The 16,652-nt window shown below is 42.8% G+C and overlaps 1 protein-coding gene and 1 pseudogene across 1 annotated transcript in view; one reads left to right on the top strand and one right to left on the bottom strand.

The window, feature by feature from the left end:
* Window positions 1–15,133, bottom strand: part of DNAJC3 (DnaJ heat shock protein family (Hsp40) member C3) — a 90,357-nt gene extending 75,224 nt beyond the window's left edge. Inside the window, exon 1 of the mRNA XM_030312874.1 lies at window positions 14,943–15,133. Coding sequence (XP_030168734.1) covers window positions 14,943–15,024 — 82 coding nt within the window. The 5' untranslated portion in view covers window positions 15,025–15,133. The remainder of the gene's footprint in view (window positions 1–14,942) is intronic.
* Window positions 7,740–8,004, top strand: LOC115512145 (annotated as a pseudogene).
* Window positions 15,134–16,652: the final 1,519 nt, after the last annotated feature.

The following is a 16,652-nucleotide window of genomic DNA, read 5'->3' as shown; positions in this document are numbered from 1 at the left end:
ACCTAAGGTCATGATCCCAGGGTCATGGGATGGAGTCCTGTGTCAGGCTCTGTGCTGAGCATGGAGGCTGCTTAAGATTCTTAAGATTCATTCATTTCTCTCTCTCTCTCTCTCTCTCTCTCCCTCCCTCCCCTCCTCTCCCCTGCTCTTTCTCTCAAAAATAAATTTTTTAAAAAATGAAAACAATTTCGATTTCTCAGTCATTAGTCACAGTTTAAGTGCTGGAAAGCTACCGGCTAGTCCAGGAAACAGTGCACATAATATTGAACACTTCCCATCATCATAGAAAGTTCTACTGGACGGCACTGAGGGGGGTTTTACTGAAGTATCACCCGAAACCCAAAGGAAAAATGGGGACAATACCGCCTGCATGAAAAAGCCTTAAGAGGGAAAAAAAACCAACACTCCAAACACAAAGAACATCACATTTAAATGCCCAGACGGAAGAGAATTAATGAGGCTTTCAGAGAAATTAAAGTCCTGCATTTCAGCTCTCTCTCCTCTCCATCATGATTTAATTATTTTGGAGTGGGTCACTTTAAGTGCTAGGTGAGTCTCATAAATAGCCAGCACGGAAGAGGGAAATTATAAGGTATCCTGTTACAACAACCCAGGTAACTTGACAGCGAGGCGATCGAGTGTGGAGTAGGAGTGTGGAGAAGCCATGAAAAAAAAGAAGAGTAGATTGCTCAGAGGAATAGAAGAGAGAAAGACAACTACACATGACTTGCGGTGACTGGCTGGATGTGGAGGGCGGGTGAAGAAAGACCAGGAGTGCAGGGTCCAGGATATCCACAACAATGTGGGCAACTATGTGAGCCTGCCACTTTAGCCATCAAAAGCAACTGAATTCTTTATTTCATCTAACATAGCAAAGAGCTGAAAGAAATGCACTCTATCTTGCTATTTTCCCTACTAAACAAAGTAGCTTTTTCAGCTTCCAGCATTCCTAGTTTCTGTGCAGTGTCTTATTACCTTGGCTGCCTGATGGACCCCTCCACACAAGGAAGACAAGGAAGGGGAGGGAGGGAAGGAGAAAACCTTAACTTGATGGCCTCAAAAACTTAGGATCCTGTGAACCCTGTTTGTTTCGGGCAACAATGTGAAGACGTCTACCCCATTTAAGAGTGTGTGAGTAACATGTAGAGAAATTAGTTGGGAGTTTTCAATGGGCTGGGAAAGCATTATTTTTCCCTTTATTTTTTTTAATGTTTATTTCTTTATTTTGAGAAAGAGAGAGAGAGAGAGAGAGAATGAGCAGGGGGAAGGGCAGAGAGAGAGGGAGGGAGCATTCCAAGCAGGCTCCAGGCCTCAAGCACTGTAAGATCCCATGAACCAAGAGATCGTGACCCGAGGCAAAATCAAGAGTTGGATGCCTAACTGACTGAGCCCCCCAGGTGATGTGGGAAACAAAGGCAGAAGGAAACAGCAGATAAAATTAAATTTCCTTATAACCTGCAACCCATTAACAACTACCTGAGGCTAGAGTTTCTCCAGGAACTCCCTACTGTCTTAATGCTAATGCTTTGCTAGAGGAAAAACCACCTTAGCTTGACAATAGCTAGGCCTCCAGTATCCTGTGAGTCTTCTTTAGCAGATGAAAATCTCTTCGGAAACTTCCTCTTGACATTACCTCCCACCAAATCCCAACTCTATAAGCAGTCTCTCCACAGGGTCCCAGAGCAGCTCTTCCTGCCCATGGGTCTTATCCCCGTGCTTTAATAAAATCACTTTTGCACCAAAGATGTCTTCAAGAATTCTTTCTTGGCTGTCGGCTCCAGACCCCACAAACCCCACTATCATCCCAAAACCTCATCACCAGGCACCCCTATTTTTCCCTTTAAAAATGAGAATATAGGCTCTTGCTCTGTAAATTCACTATGCAGTAACGATTCAGAAACCAGTTACGTTCTGACAGTGAGGGTCACCTGTAGTTCCACCTAATTCCATACCATATCCAAAAATAACCTGCTTTTCATAATGAAGACTACGGAAACCAAGGTATTTCATTAAACAAATGTTACTGAATATACACTGTGTGTTAAACTGTGGCCATAACAGAGATGAACAGGGTGGTCTTCCTCAAAGAGGCAATGAGGAGAATCCCTCAGGCTTTAGTCATTTATGAGAATGCCCTAGCGGGCAGGGTTCCCATCAGTGACTCTGGAGAAAGGCTGTTTTTGAACATTACACTGGCATCTCTGCCACATATTGAAGTATTTACAGAATATATAATATGAAGAACAGCACTGACTTCAAAATAATCTTGAAAGGAAAATGAAAGTATAAGTGAAATAAGATTGGCCATATGTTGATAAATTCTGAAGCTGGCTCACAATACTATTCCCTCTACTTTGGTATATTTTTAAGATTTTCCCAAATCAAGTTTTTAAAAAATTTAAATCCTTTCAATAAAGAGAAAACTGGCTTATAAAAATCTCTTACACTGGGGCCCCTGGATGGCTCAGTCGGTTAAGCATCCAACTTTGGCTCAGGTCATGATCTCATGGTTCATGAGTTCAAGCCCCACGTTGGGCTCTCTGCTGACAGCTCAGAGCCTGGAACCTGCTTCAGATTCTGTCTCTGTCTCTCTGCCCCTCCCCTGCTCGTGCTCTCTCTCTCTCTCTCTCTCTCTCTCTCTCAAATATAAAACATTAAAAAAAAAATCTCTTACATCAAAAATGTTTTGAAGTAAGTGGACCACAGGGACTAGCACATGAGCCTACCTCCCAACATACTCAAATTTACAGAAGCTATTTAAAGAATAAATGCATAACCTTGCTGGGGGTGAGGGGGGAATTTTTATTTAAAGAAGAAGGCCATCAGAGAAACAGAAATCTTAGGGGAAAAATGTAGAAAGGACAGAATAGGGTTAGTGGGCAAAATCACATACAAACACCATTCCGGGGAATGTGTGCCATGGAGGTAGATGCAGTCCTTTGTGCTCCAAACTCCAGTACAAGGAAAAGGAAGGGACCCTTGGATTTCCCAGCCTCCAGACAATTGGCCTTCTCCCACAAACTGCTCTCACACTGGCAATGAGCAATTCTGAAATTTACAAAGATAATCATAAAATCAATCTTTAAGAAACTAATACCAAGTAAGAGAATTTAGGGGAAATAATTAGTGGAACAAATAATAAAAAAATTCTAAAAATGAATATAATGGCCATTCTTACAAATTCAAAAGGATGCAGCATTCATAACACACAGAACAGACCAACTATTTATTCATTTATTGCTGTAGCAGTGGAGAAAAAGACAGATAAAATCATTTCTAAGTGCCATAACAAACTGCCAGAGGAAAGGAGGAGTACTTAATACAAAGGGGTCAAATAAGTCTTCCCTAAGAAGATAATGTTTGAGTTAAAACACAAAGGGGTATGGGGATAGGGAGGATCCTGAATGACAAGTGCCTCCAGAATGCCAAAATATGTCCAGACAAGGAGTACAAAACAAGTGCAAAGGGCTTAGATAGGACCAAGCTCACCTTCGAGGAATCAAAAGGAGGCTCCAGCATGTTAGGAAGGATAGAGGACAGGTGCCTGAGTGGCTCAGTCAAACTTCGGACTCTTGGTTTCAGCTCAGGTCATGATCTCATTGTTCCTGAGATAGAGCCCATTCAGCTCAGGTTATGATCTCACGGTTCCTGAGATAGAGCCCCATGTAGGGATCTGCGCTGGCAGGGTGGAGCCTGTTTGGGATTTTCTCTCTCCCTCTCTCTCTGACCCTCTCCTGCTCATGCGCAAGCACATGTGTGCTCTCTCTCTCTCTCAAAATAAATATTTAAAAATAATAAAATTAAAAAAAAAAAAAAGGATAGAGGATGCAAGCAAGATAGATCACAATGGGCCTTTCAGGCCAAGGTATGAAACTTACATTTTATTCTAAGTACAAAGACACATCATTAGAAGGGTCTTACTAAGGAACTCACTACCTGATTTACATTTTAAAAAGACCCCTGCTGGCTGCAGTGTGGAAAAGAGATTAGAGGCAGACAAGAATGTGAAGAAGTGTGGTGGGTAGCAAGCTGCATTATAGTATATACACTCTGATTTCATTTATGCTTAAAATATATAACATATATTCCTAGATTAACTTTTTCCAGTAAAAATGTACTCATGTACTAATACAGTACAAACTTAATAAACTGAGAAAGATGTTCCTGATTGAATAATCACTTGCAACTGAAAAATCTTGTAAAGAATATTTGCAAACACTATATACATATAATATTTTACAACGAAGCAGCCAATTAAGTCAGGAAAGAAAAGCAAAATAACCCTGCCTCCTTTCTCAGAGGACTGTGCAGCTGGGGAGATTCCAACAGGACAGAGGATGTTAGATCTCATTGTCTTCCTACCCCTGGACCTTTCCCCCAAGCACTTCAATAAAATGGTTTCATTCCTCCCACCCCCAAAAACAACAACAACAACAACAACAACAACAACAACACCCTGCCTCACTTGTTTAAGTGTAGTTCAAAGGGACAGCATTATAATCAGATACTGCAGAGAATATAGGTGATATAGATCCTAAAATTTACAACAATCCTTATCTTTTACAGATTCTAAAATATTTATGAATGAAATGAGAGCATGTATGATAGGTTTAAAAATAATCCATGGGTATAGATGCAATAAGATCAATCATGAGTTGGTAACTGTTAAAGCTAGGAGATGGGTACCTAGGGGTTCATATACCATTCCCCACTTTTGTAAATGTGTGCAATTTTCCACAATAAAATGTTATATTAAATCTCTTTAAGGGATTAGGGGTGGAATATTAAAACAGTTAAAGATAGCTCATTTTCATTTTTTAAAAGATAATTTCTAATATAAGCTATCCATCCATAAACATTTATAGTGCCTAGTGTAAAATACAAAAATTTGTGCATCGCTCATGAAGGGAGAAATGTGTGTACAGAAGCCATGGTAAATTAGAGAATGACTAAGAATCAAATAAGAATGGTGAAAGCACTGTGTGTGAACTCTGGAACAATCCAGCCCATTACAGGAGGCTCAAGTAATTACAGGGGCATGTCGATGGGATTCTGTGTATTCTCAAAATGCAGGGGGTATGAAGGGGGTAGTCTTCAAAATAGTATGAAGGTTTCATTTAAAACATTTTCCTGATACATTTTCTCAAAGGGAGGATCAGATCAATGTACTCAATACAAGATTCCAGACTGCCCGAGGAGGGAAGAAATTTGGGCATGAGATAAACTATTAGTGAAAATGTTTTCCTTATCCAACTATGAAAATGTTTAACAGGAAAGATGTAACACAAAAGGAATTAAGAACCTACTATGGGCTGGATACTTTCAGTGTCATAATTTCACTTAATTTTCACAACAACCCTAGAAAATAAACATGTTTCATACTCTTACAGCTCAGAAAACTGAGGTTTAAAGAAGTTACCCATGCTGCTAGAAGACTCACAGTATCTGTCAAAACAAGATTCGATTCCAAAGCCCAACTTTCTTTTCAGCATAGGCCATGATCCTTTTCCCTATCTAATCTAGGCTAGGTGTCCCGCAGTTACTAAGCCCTGTATGCTTCATTCACTCGACCCATCATTTAATATGACATTTTAGCACAATGGTTTCCAACCTCCAAGGCTGATTTGAACCTAGGTCTAGTGAGAAGCAAGGAATGCATCTGCCAAGTTCTTTGAACTATTCCATCAAGTCATTTTGGGTCAGACATTCCTCACTGAGTCATTGTGGTTTCCTGCTTTCACAGTGGTTGGAAGGAACCAGAGCTCAACACCCAACTGACTCTCCACCACCTCCCCACAGTGCCCTTAGAAGAACCCTCCTTGGCTACCCTCGCAGGTGTGCCAGAACTACAACCAGGAACCAGGGACCACCATCAACTGCCAGATCAACCTGGAGCTCTCTGACTCCTACTTCTACCTACTTCTGCCTCCATGCCTTACTACTTTGACCTCAGTGGTGTGGCTTTGAAGAACTTTGTCAGATATTTTCTTCTCCAATCTCAAGAGAGGAAACATGCTAAGATACTGAGGAAGCTGCAGAACCAACCAGGTGACCAAATCTCAAATCTTTCAGGATATCAAGAAAGTAAACCATGGTAAGTGAGAGAGCTGGCTGAAGGCAATAGAGTGTGCAAGTGTTACCTTGGAAAAACGCATAAATCTGTCACTACTGAATGCACAATACTGCACAAACTGGTCACTGACAAAAATGACCGCTACTTATGTGACTCCACTGACATTTATTACCTGAATGAGCAGGTGAAATCCATCAAAAAATGGGGGCCCCAGAATTGGTATGGCAGAGTATCTCTTTGATAAGCACATCCTGGGAGACAAGTAACAATGACAGCTAAGCCTTAGGCTGGCTTCACATAGTCATGAGGTTGACTTCCCTGGTCACCAAAGATAAGCATGCATGCTGAGGTTACCTTTAACTTTTCTGTAAACTATACCAACACTTCCACTTAAGTTATTTCATTTGTACTGTTCCCTCAGATAAATTTAATTTGGTATATACCCTCCAAAAAAGTTATGCCTTACTCTCACCCCAAAAGTTAAGTTACTCTTCAAACTAAATTTCTCTCACCTTCTAGGATTACAAGAGGTATCCAGCATTTCTCTGTCCCTTCTAAATGAAACTCAGATCTTTATTACGTTACAATTTTGTCCAATATAATTTCTATTTAATGTGATAAGTAAATACCACCTCCTCTACAAGAATTTTCTGTGGCCCTCTCCAATCATCCAGAAAGAATGATTATGCCTTCAGTGCACCTTGGTCACGTCTCCCTAACAGACCCTGCCACAGCATAAAGGTTGTTGCATAGGCGCCTTTCTCCCTGCAAGAGGTGGTATGCCTTCTAACTGGGATCTTCTCTCACCTTCTTCCAAATCCAGCCCCCATGCTGCTGCCAAAGTGATCCCTCAAAAACGCACTCCTAATAAAAAGGATGCGGTATTTTCACATCGCTGGCTAAGTTCAATCTAAACCCTTTCAGAACTGGGGTGTCTGGGTGGCTCAGTCAGTTAAGCAGCTGACTCTTGATCCCAGGGTCATGAGTTCAAGCCCCATGTTGAGCTCCACACTGGGCATGAAGCTTACTTAATTAAAAAAAGAAAAGAAAAGAAAAGAAAAACTTTTAAAAAACAAAAATAAAAATAAACCCCTTCAGCTCTGAAGGCAAACAAGACCTTTCATGATCAGATCCCGTGATGTGTGTCCAGTCTCATCATGACCACTCCTCCACCTCTTACTTTACACTCCTGTATCAGCATGAACTGGTTGTACTTCCCTGAAGAGACTGTGTTCTCATGCTACATCCCTTTGCACTTGCTGTTCCATGAAAAGGACTTTCCCACTTGCCCCCTGGGATATTTCTACCCCAACAGGATTCCGTCCTCACATGCTGGCTCCTTTGTGAGACCTCCCCTAACTACTGCAGTGAGAGGGTGGGTGGAGAAAGCCCCTTCTGTGCTCCTATGACATCTCCACACTCAAAAGTACATGAGTTTAAGTTGCAATACCACTGTCTCAATTACTGACCTTCACAGTTTGCTGGCCTCTCACAACCCCTGAGAACCCAACCCAGGTAAAAAGCAAGTTTGAGAAAAGAAACCATCTTTTCTTCTTTATATCACCTCATCCAGTACCTTGCCCACAGTGGACACTCAATATTCACTGACTGATGTAACTATCTTCCTTCTTAAATGTATCACAACTCATCATAATAATAAAATCCAATGTCTGGTTCCTCCACTGGTTGCGGCTATGAAGCAAGGGGTTCAACAGCTCCCTTGGAAGCAGGAGTGCAAGCTTGTGAAGTTTTCTCAAGCGGCTGCAGATGTGAAACAATTCTGTCTGTACAAGGTTCAACACAATCCCCTGCTGACTAGAGTAACTTCAAGTAGGAATCCCTTCAGACCCCAGAAGGTCTGTTCCTTTTGGTAGAAAAATGAATCTGTGGATGGTTTTCTAACCCACTTTTCATGAACCAGTGAATATTCAAAGGAGCACTACATTTGAAGCCTGTAGAAAAGCTTATCCCTAAACATATGCCATACTAAAATTCTACTTTTGTCAATCCTTAACAATCTCTCTGCATTTTCATAAATTTCTATTTCACAAGAATATGTATATTTTACATACACTGGCAGCAGCATACAACAAAATACTTAGTGTAATATATAATATGTGATAACAAGTACCAAATCAAACTGATGCTACCAAAGATGCATAAAGACACTAATATGTAAAAAGAAAAAATTATTTATAAATCATGGCTGTTTTTGTAGTATCTCAACCCTATTTTCAGCCACGGATACTTTTTATTCCTTTGCCACATACAGTGGCAGTGGTAACAAGCTATCTCCTGTTTTCTGATTAGGCAACCAAACATCATGCCATCGCCTAATAGCATGAAACAATAGGTTCCTCCTTAGATGAGCATAACCATAGGTCAGCAAAATATACAGGAAGCATAAGAAACAAGGTAGAGTAGTTAAGTCCTTCAATGAAGTTAGTACTGAAATCCATCATATTTTGAAGAGCAAAATTAAAGAATTTTAAGAAATGTAAAGTTGAGGGGTTAAGAATATGATGTAGTGGGGCACCTGGGTGGTTCAGATGGTTAAGCGTTCGACTTCAGCTCAGGTCACGATCTCACGGTCCGTGGGTTCGAACCCCGCGTCGGGCTCTGGGCTGATGGCTCAGAGCCTGGAGCCTGCTTCGGATTCTGTGTCTCCCTCTCTCTCTGCCCCTCCCCCGTTCATGCTCTGTCTCTGTCTCAAAAATAAATAAACGTTTAAAAAAAAATTTAAAAAAAAAAGAATATGATGTGGTGAGAATCACAATCAAGACTGAAGAACAAGAACAAAAAAGGCAACAACTAGGGTCAAAGATACTAAGGTTCAAGCTAAGGCCAGGTGACAGGGCCAGAAACAAGCCCAGGGTAGCTATTCAGGTTGGAGCACTTAGAATGTGAGAGATGAGAGGGACCTCTGGCTGGCTCAGTAAGTACGGCATGGAACTCTTGATCTTGGAGTTGCAGGTTCAAGCCCCATATTGAGTGTAGAGATTACTTAAAAATAAAATCTTTAAAAGGGAAGAAAAAAAATGTTAGGGATGAGGAAAACCCAAAGGTCATTCTACAAAGGCACATGAGGCCAAAAAAAAAAAAAAAAAAAAAAAAAGGACAAAATACTGTCTATAAAAGATCTGATCTGAATCCAAGATGCAAGCAAGAGGGGGGCAGAGTCTGAAAGAAGTCTCATGGCAGAAACACAGAAAAAGTGGAAACTGGCCACAGAAAGAGCAAGAAGTGCATTATCTTAGCAATTCCATAGTCAACTAAGGACCAATGACAAAAGAGTTTCAATAAAAATACACTGAGCTGGAAACCCTAAAGTCATTATGACCTAAAAAGTGGTTCAGCCAAAATGAAAGGAAAAAAGGCTGAGTAGTTGTGTAATACATCTGAACTAAATGTCTGCACCGAAATCTTCCTTAAATGAACTTGGAAAATAAAATCTATTGTAACCAGGTTTGCTCAATTTCAGTGGACATTGTCTGTCTTTGCTTCAATTAACTGTGAAGGTATAAATGTTGTGATGTGATCCCCTGCTCAAGGAATGTAGAAAATAAGTATGAAGAGTCCTTGCAAAAACAAAACAGAACAAAAAACAAACGAACAAACAAAATCTCAGCCAACTTCACTCACCAATTTAAAAAATATTTAATCTACTTCATCTCAGCATGTTTTAGGTACAGAGATAAGAGCTCTTTCCACAAAGCTTATATTCTTGAGATAACAGGCAAGAAAAGTAAACGAGGTAATTCAGACAATGTGAAATTTTATGAAGAAAATTCAAAAAAGTAAACAGAGACTATTAACTGAAGGAGAGCATGCTTTTTAACATAGTATGTCAGGCCTCTCTGAAATACGAACGTTCATTTGAAGACCTCATATGAAGCTTTCCAAACCGTGGGAACAGCAAGAATCAAGACTCTCAGTCAGAAATGAGGTTGGCATTTGGAAGTAAAAGAAGTTGTGTGGTGGGAGCCTAACGATGAGGGGAAGATTAGGACGAAATAGGTGTAAGTAAATAAGAGTCTGATATGTAAGGCTTTGCAGTTATCAGCGGAGTAACGTGTTGAAGAGAGAACCGAAGAGGAGGAAATAGAGACTATCAACAACTCTTCAAAGTCCTGCTGTCCAGAGAAGCAAAGATACAGTTCAGTAGCTGAAGGGACACACTACATCAAAGAACAGTTTAGGATGGAAACACTACAGCATCTTGGGAGTGCTGATGTCAAGGATCCCACAGAGAGGAACAAAGTGATGACGCAGGAGAAAAACGATAACTATAGGAGCAATACTTTCAGAAGATGAGAGAAAATGGAATCCAGGACATAAGTATACGAATTGGATTTTGCCAGGAATAGAGAAGCTTTATCCATTTTAACATAAGAAAAGTAGCAAACTGGGTACAGATACACGTAAGCTAGTGAGTGCCTTTAGTGGAAGAAAGAAAAGGAAACTACCCTGTGATGGCCTTCATTTTCTCAAACAAGGACACGTTCTAAGAGAATGAGGTAAAGGAAGGGAGGAAAGGAGGGTTACATTGGAGATTTAAGGAAAGAAAAGGTTTGAAATGCAGATTTTCAAGAACAGACACACAAGGCAATTGTAGGAATGTTGGCAGTATTGCATATGCATTTGAAATTGAGATTATGTGCTTAAAATGAAACCAGTCAGCAAGGTTATCTCCATTTTTCTCCAGCCATGTTCAACTCGGAGGTACAACAAACAAGTCTGCCAAGTTGGACTGAAGAGGTGTCAAATTTTGCCAAGTGAGTAAGACAAAATAATACAGAAGCAAGGAAATTAAAGGCTGTTTTCAATAGAGCAACTACAAGGTGGACCACTAAATCTAAACTGAGAAAGAAGGGAAAAGAATATATATGCTTTACAAAGCATGTCTTATACCCCCAAGTGGTCGGTAAGCTCGATGACAAAAACTGTGAGTTCCACACTATGTGTATCTCATCAGAAAGCACTACAGTGTAAGCCTCTGCTGACTGATTAAATGAGTCTTTCCCATATCCAGAACTGCAAATGACACAAACTCATCAGATTTACAAAACAAAACAAAAAATAAACAAAATTTTTTAAAAACAGCTTTCTAAAGATCTTAGAAGAAAAATAAATCTATAATTGAAATGTCTTAGTTCTAAAAAGCAGGTGACTGGGTTCCCATGATACTTCCATATGAACAAAGATAAACTGCTGGACATTAATCAAAGGAAAACCATGACACTAGAAATTCAACTTAACCACAATTAATTCACTCATATGAGAAAATAAAGCCTAATAATTACTACAAAGAATCCCATCAGAGAACAACCTGTCCCACAGAATCAAAACTGCATTTCAGGCTCTTGTTCAGCAAACGATAACTAGTCAAGTAAATTGGAACTTTTACACTACTAACTACAGCATATTGCATTAAAATAATTCTAGAAGCTATCTGACCACCTGCTAAAATACTTGGTATAGGGGCGCCTGGGTGGCTCAGTCAGTTAAGCGTCCAACTTCACCTCAGATCATGAGCTCGAAGCTCATGAGTTGGAGCCCAGCGTCAGGCTCTGTGCTAACAGCCTGGGGCCTGCTTTGGATTGTGTCTGCCTCTTTCTGCCCCTCCCCTGCTCACGCTCTTGCACGTGCGCGCTCTCTCTCTCTCTCTCTCAAAAATAAACATTAAAAAAAATAAAAATAAATAAATACTTAATGTATATATATTACTTAAAGTCACTCATTTTCCCTGCTTTATTTTTTCTTTCCGAATTTAAATAATGTCAGAAAATCCTAGAGAAGACAAAACATACTTTCAGTAGGTTAGGCGAATATAGAAGTTATCAATATCACTTATACTTAAAATTTTCCAACTATTCTTTTCCTATGGCCAAATAAACAGTTTAGTCAGGTCAGTTCAGTGAAATAAAGAAAAATTGAGTCCCAGTAGCATGTTAGTAAGAAAAAGAGTTAAAAGAAAGTTTGGTTCCCAGGCTGTGCTCCCATTGAAACAGAACAAACCATTAGCAAAGAATTAAAATAGCTACGTTATCTGTAACATGAGAATACTAGACACTACTAAAGTTTTCTTTCTGTTCCAAAAATTCTACTCCTAACCTAGTGCTTTAGACTTCCTTCTTTCAAGGGCCTTTTTAAAAGGGGGTGCTAAGAGATGTAATCTTTCAATTCATAAGACTGCTACATAGTTTCTTTCTTTGGATTACAATTAACAGAAAAGCCTAGAAAAAAACCAAAGACGAGTATTTTTAAGTACGGAAGAAACTAGGCCAACTAAGCCAATTACTGGTGACCCTCTCTGTCACATGCAGCTCTCGTTGCTTCACACTCACTCTTCTCACACCCTTCTCCTTCAGTTCCTCTCCCTCCAAACCTCAGACTTAAATCCCCCTGAAGGACTCTGAGGTTACTGAAACCAAACACAACTTATTTTGGAAAACAGGAGCTAACAGTTTGCCAATTCAGGTAAGAGGTTCTTTCTTATCTTTATATCCTCATCACCAAATTTAGTGTCTGGTACATGGCAGACACCTAATCTACTCCTCTATATGTCTTGTTAGACCAGTGATTCTCACCAGTGATTTCTTTTTAGAAATGCAAAATTTCAGGTCCCACCCAGACCTACTGAATCAGAAACACTGGTAGGGGAACCCAGCACTCAGTTTTTAAAAGCCCTCCAGGCAGCTTCTGATGCACACTCAAGTTTGGGGACCACTTTTAAACATGCCAGGAAATCAACTTTCTGTTCATTACTGCCAGTGGCCAAAAAAAAAACAAACAAAATGCTGATTTTTCCCAGCTGCCACCAGTTACAAATGTTTGGGCCCACATGATACTGTTAGCCACTTAACTTCTGCCTCCAGCCTGCACACAAGATGAACTTCAGAGTCGAAAAACTGAGCTTAACTTATGGCTCTTAGATTTAACAGCTCTGTGACCTTATAGCTACACTTAATTAAATGCATCTGTAAAGGAGGAATAGTATCAAATACCTCCGTAAGAGATCACTCATAGAAAGGTGCCTGGCACACAGACCTTTAATAAATTTCACGTCTTTTCCCTTTCTTCCCTGCCACCTGTACCAAGTCCCTGTTACCCTCATACAGACAATGCTCCTGAAAAACAGCACTCTGGCTTTCCTCTGAGAACTGTCACCAATGCCTCCTATACAGAAAAACTCCCTAACAAAGTTTTCCTTCTGGAAAATACTGTAGGAGGGAAATGAAATATTAAGAGTTCTACAGAACCAGGGGCACCTGGGTGACTCAGATCTCACAGTTCAGGAGTTTCAGTCCACGTCAGGCCCGCACTGACAGTGTGGAGCCTGCTAAGGATTCTCTCTCTCCCCCTCTCTCTCTGCCCCTCCTCTCTCTCTCTCAAAATAAATAAATAAACTTAAAAAAAAAAAAAGAGTCTTACAGAACGATATACAGAACAGCAATTCCAAAAAGGTAGTCCAAAAGCTAGCAGGAAAAGAAAATCACATAGAAGTGTGCACTTTCATTAAAAAAAAAAAAAGCTTTAAATGGAACATAGGCAACTTTCTCTTAAGTGGTCAAAATAAACCATCAGTAGTAACTGGACATAAATGTGACACTGGGGCGGGGGAGGGTTAGCATTAGAAAATGCAAGAGAACTGGAATAGGTACATGACCCATATTAAAAGTGGTCCAGGCATTCAAATCTCAACTTCCTAGACTGGCGCAATACGAATGTCAAATTCTTTGTCCCAGTGTTGTCACGCTATATGTTCGGATTTGAGGTTCAGAAAAGAATATGCTCACCAGGAGAACAACATCAATGAAGTTGAGAATTTTGAGGGGATTTTACCATAAACAAGTCCCAACTTCAGCTCCTCACTTCCTCTAAATCTAACATTAAGTCTCATACTGAAATGTGTGACCCCTTGACTACTAGCCCTTTGCATAGGAATGAAAGTAGATCAGTGACTGTAATAGGTCATTATGCCCAATTATTTGTCACAGTCACCAGGCTGGAAGCATTAGTTCAACTGGCACCTTCAACTTTAATTCTTACTCCACTCGCTGACCTCTAGGATGGGACAGCCCTCTACTTTTGCTATTGTTAGAGTAACCAACACTCCAATCTGTAGGACCCAAGCGAAATTTAAGCGTTTGCACCTTTAAGGGGGCCTTTTCCCCCCCAAGAGAACTCGGAAAAAGGAAAACCAGCCCTAAGTAGAAGGACACCATCCTGAGCATAGTAAAACCACAAACTTTGTGCCTTGCCCTCCGGGACCTTGAATTCCAGCACCGGCAACAACCAAACAACTTCTATCCACCGCAGAGTACAGGAGTGCGATGGTTACTCAACTTTTTACGGTCAGCACTGTCCCCCACCGCTTCACGCGGCCGGACACACTGCTCCCTCCCCCCGGAACTCCAAATCGAAAGAAGCCTCCCCTTTGGCCACCTTTACTGCCTCCTCCCAGCACCACTGACCAAGTGTCTCCAGGCGCCAAGCGAGGGTCCCAAGCGAGGCCGGGGCCCGACGGCTGCTCCCGACTCCGCGTCCCAGGACACTCCCGAAGTCGCTGCCGGGTGCCCCGCTCCCCTAGACCCCCTCGACCCCCTCCGGTCCCGATCCTCCCTCCAAACCCGCCGTCCCCGCCCGGCGGCCCGCCAGTCCCACCACCCCGTCCCCGGACAAACCCGGAACCCAGCGCCGGCCCCCGCCCCGGGGCGGGCTCAGGCCCAGCCGGTCCGCGCGGAGTCCCCGATGCCCGCCCCACGGCCCCGGCCGCCGGAAGACTCGCGCCGGGACGCAGGCGGGGAAGCGCCAGGGGGCTTGGCCCGGGCGCCCGCTTCCCCGGCCAGAGCAGGGAAGGACTCACCTTCGTACTGCAGGTCCACCAGGACCAACAGGAAGGGGAACACCGAGCCCAGCCGGCTGGTCACAGAGCCGGGGGCCACCATGTCCAAGGGCGCGGGCAGTAAGGAGGAGAGAGGGTGCGGGGCCCACCAGCCCCGCCGGCGCTCAGGGTGCAGCTGCGCCCGCCCGCCGTCGGCTCTCGCTCAGGCCTAAGCCGCAGCTGGCGCCCAGCAGAGGAAGGCAGCGGTGGGCGGGGTCCGGGCGACGCTACGCCCCGAGCGCCGCCGCCGCCCAATCGCCTTCTTCCTGGCCCCGCGCCTACCGGGCTCGCCGGGATCGTGGTTCGCGCTGATAGGCTGCGGGGGCCGCCGCCCCGCCCCGTCTCTGATAGGACAACGTGGAGGCACAAGACGAGGCTGCGTCCGCTGGTCGTGGAGCTGTCAGGGAGCTCCAAACGGCCGCGGCCGGGAGGGAGGCGGCCGGGGCGGCTGTGTGGCGGCCGCCGAGTCCGCATGCGCAGGCCGCGGAAGCCTTTTAGGGTCGCTCCTGAAGCCGGAGGTTAGCGAGGAGGAGGTTTTCCGGTGTGCTGTTTGGCCAGCTAGGTGAAGCCGCCGCGCCCGCGATGAGAAGGCCAAGCCAGGTCCCAGGAAGTCCGAGCGCCTGGAGTGGAGGTCTCGGAATGGACCGGCGAACTGCAGGATTCTCAGAGCCTGCTACCTCCAGCCGAGCGTCTGGGAACGAGTACAGACTCCTCTGAAGAGTGCTCGAGAAACGGCCAGAGGCCCGGGCTCGGTAGAGGAGGGTGAGCTGGTGGGGCCCGGAGCATTTCGGAGACAGCCGGGCAGAAGTACGTTAGTGACCCGAGGCCCGCGAGAATGGTTTGGAAGCTCGGGAACCCCCTCCCCACCACTGGCCAGCGGACCAGCGTGCCCAGAAAAGAGAACAATTCTGGAAGATTCTGTGAAGAAACAACCAGGGAGGCACAGCTGCTAAGAGAGCAAGGGGGTCTGGAGAGTGTAGCCAGCGTCAACCATAAGGGGGGTGAGGGGGGAGACCTGTTAGAAAGGATCTTGCATCATGTCCTCATCAAAGGAAACTCAACAAGAGAGATAGGAAGCTGAACAAGATAAGATTCAAGTTACTCGCTTTAGCGTTAAGTTTTGTTCAAAGCCACTTTCTCTGGCGTCCCCAACACAATCCAGCTCGCAAGCTGATGTTTTAGGTGGAGTAAAACAGTAATGCTGTTCTGTGTTTATTGCCAAGCATAAACTTCTTACTTTACCAATAAGTATACAACTGAGTATTAAATAAATAAAACGTTCATGTAATATTGATAATAAATAGATGAATCTTTGGACAGTTGTAATGAATTAATATTGATTTTTTTAAACAGCTGTGTGGCCACCCCATGTTCATTGCACCACTACTTACAATAGCCAAGACATGGAAACAATCTAAGCACCATTAACAGATGAATTAATGGATAAAGAAAATGTGGCATGCCTGCATGAGTATTATTTAGCCATAAAAAAGGAAATCCTGCCATTTGCAACAACATGGGTGGACCTTGTGAGCATTATGCTAAGTGAAAGAAGTCAAAGAAAAATAAATACTATATGATCTTGTATGTGGAATCTAAAAAACTCGGATACAGGGAACAAATTGGTGGTTGTCAAAGGTGGTCAAAAGTTTCAAACATCCAGTTACAAGATAAGTCCTGTGAATATAATGT

The sequence above is a fragment of the Lynx canadensis genome, chromosome A1 (assembly GCF_007474595.2).
Source record: "Lynx canadensis isolate LIC74 chromosome A1, mLynCan4.pri.v2, whole genome shotgun sequence".
NCBI classification, from domain to species: domain Eukaryota; kingdom Metazoa; phylum Chordata; class Mammalia; order Carnivora; family Felidae; genus Lynx; species Lynx canadensis.
The sequence above is the reverse complement of the archived record's forward strand: the minus strand, read 5'-3'. Positions and strand labels throughout refer to the sequence as shown.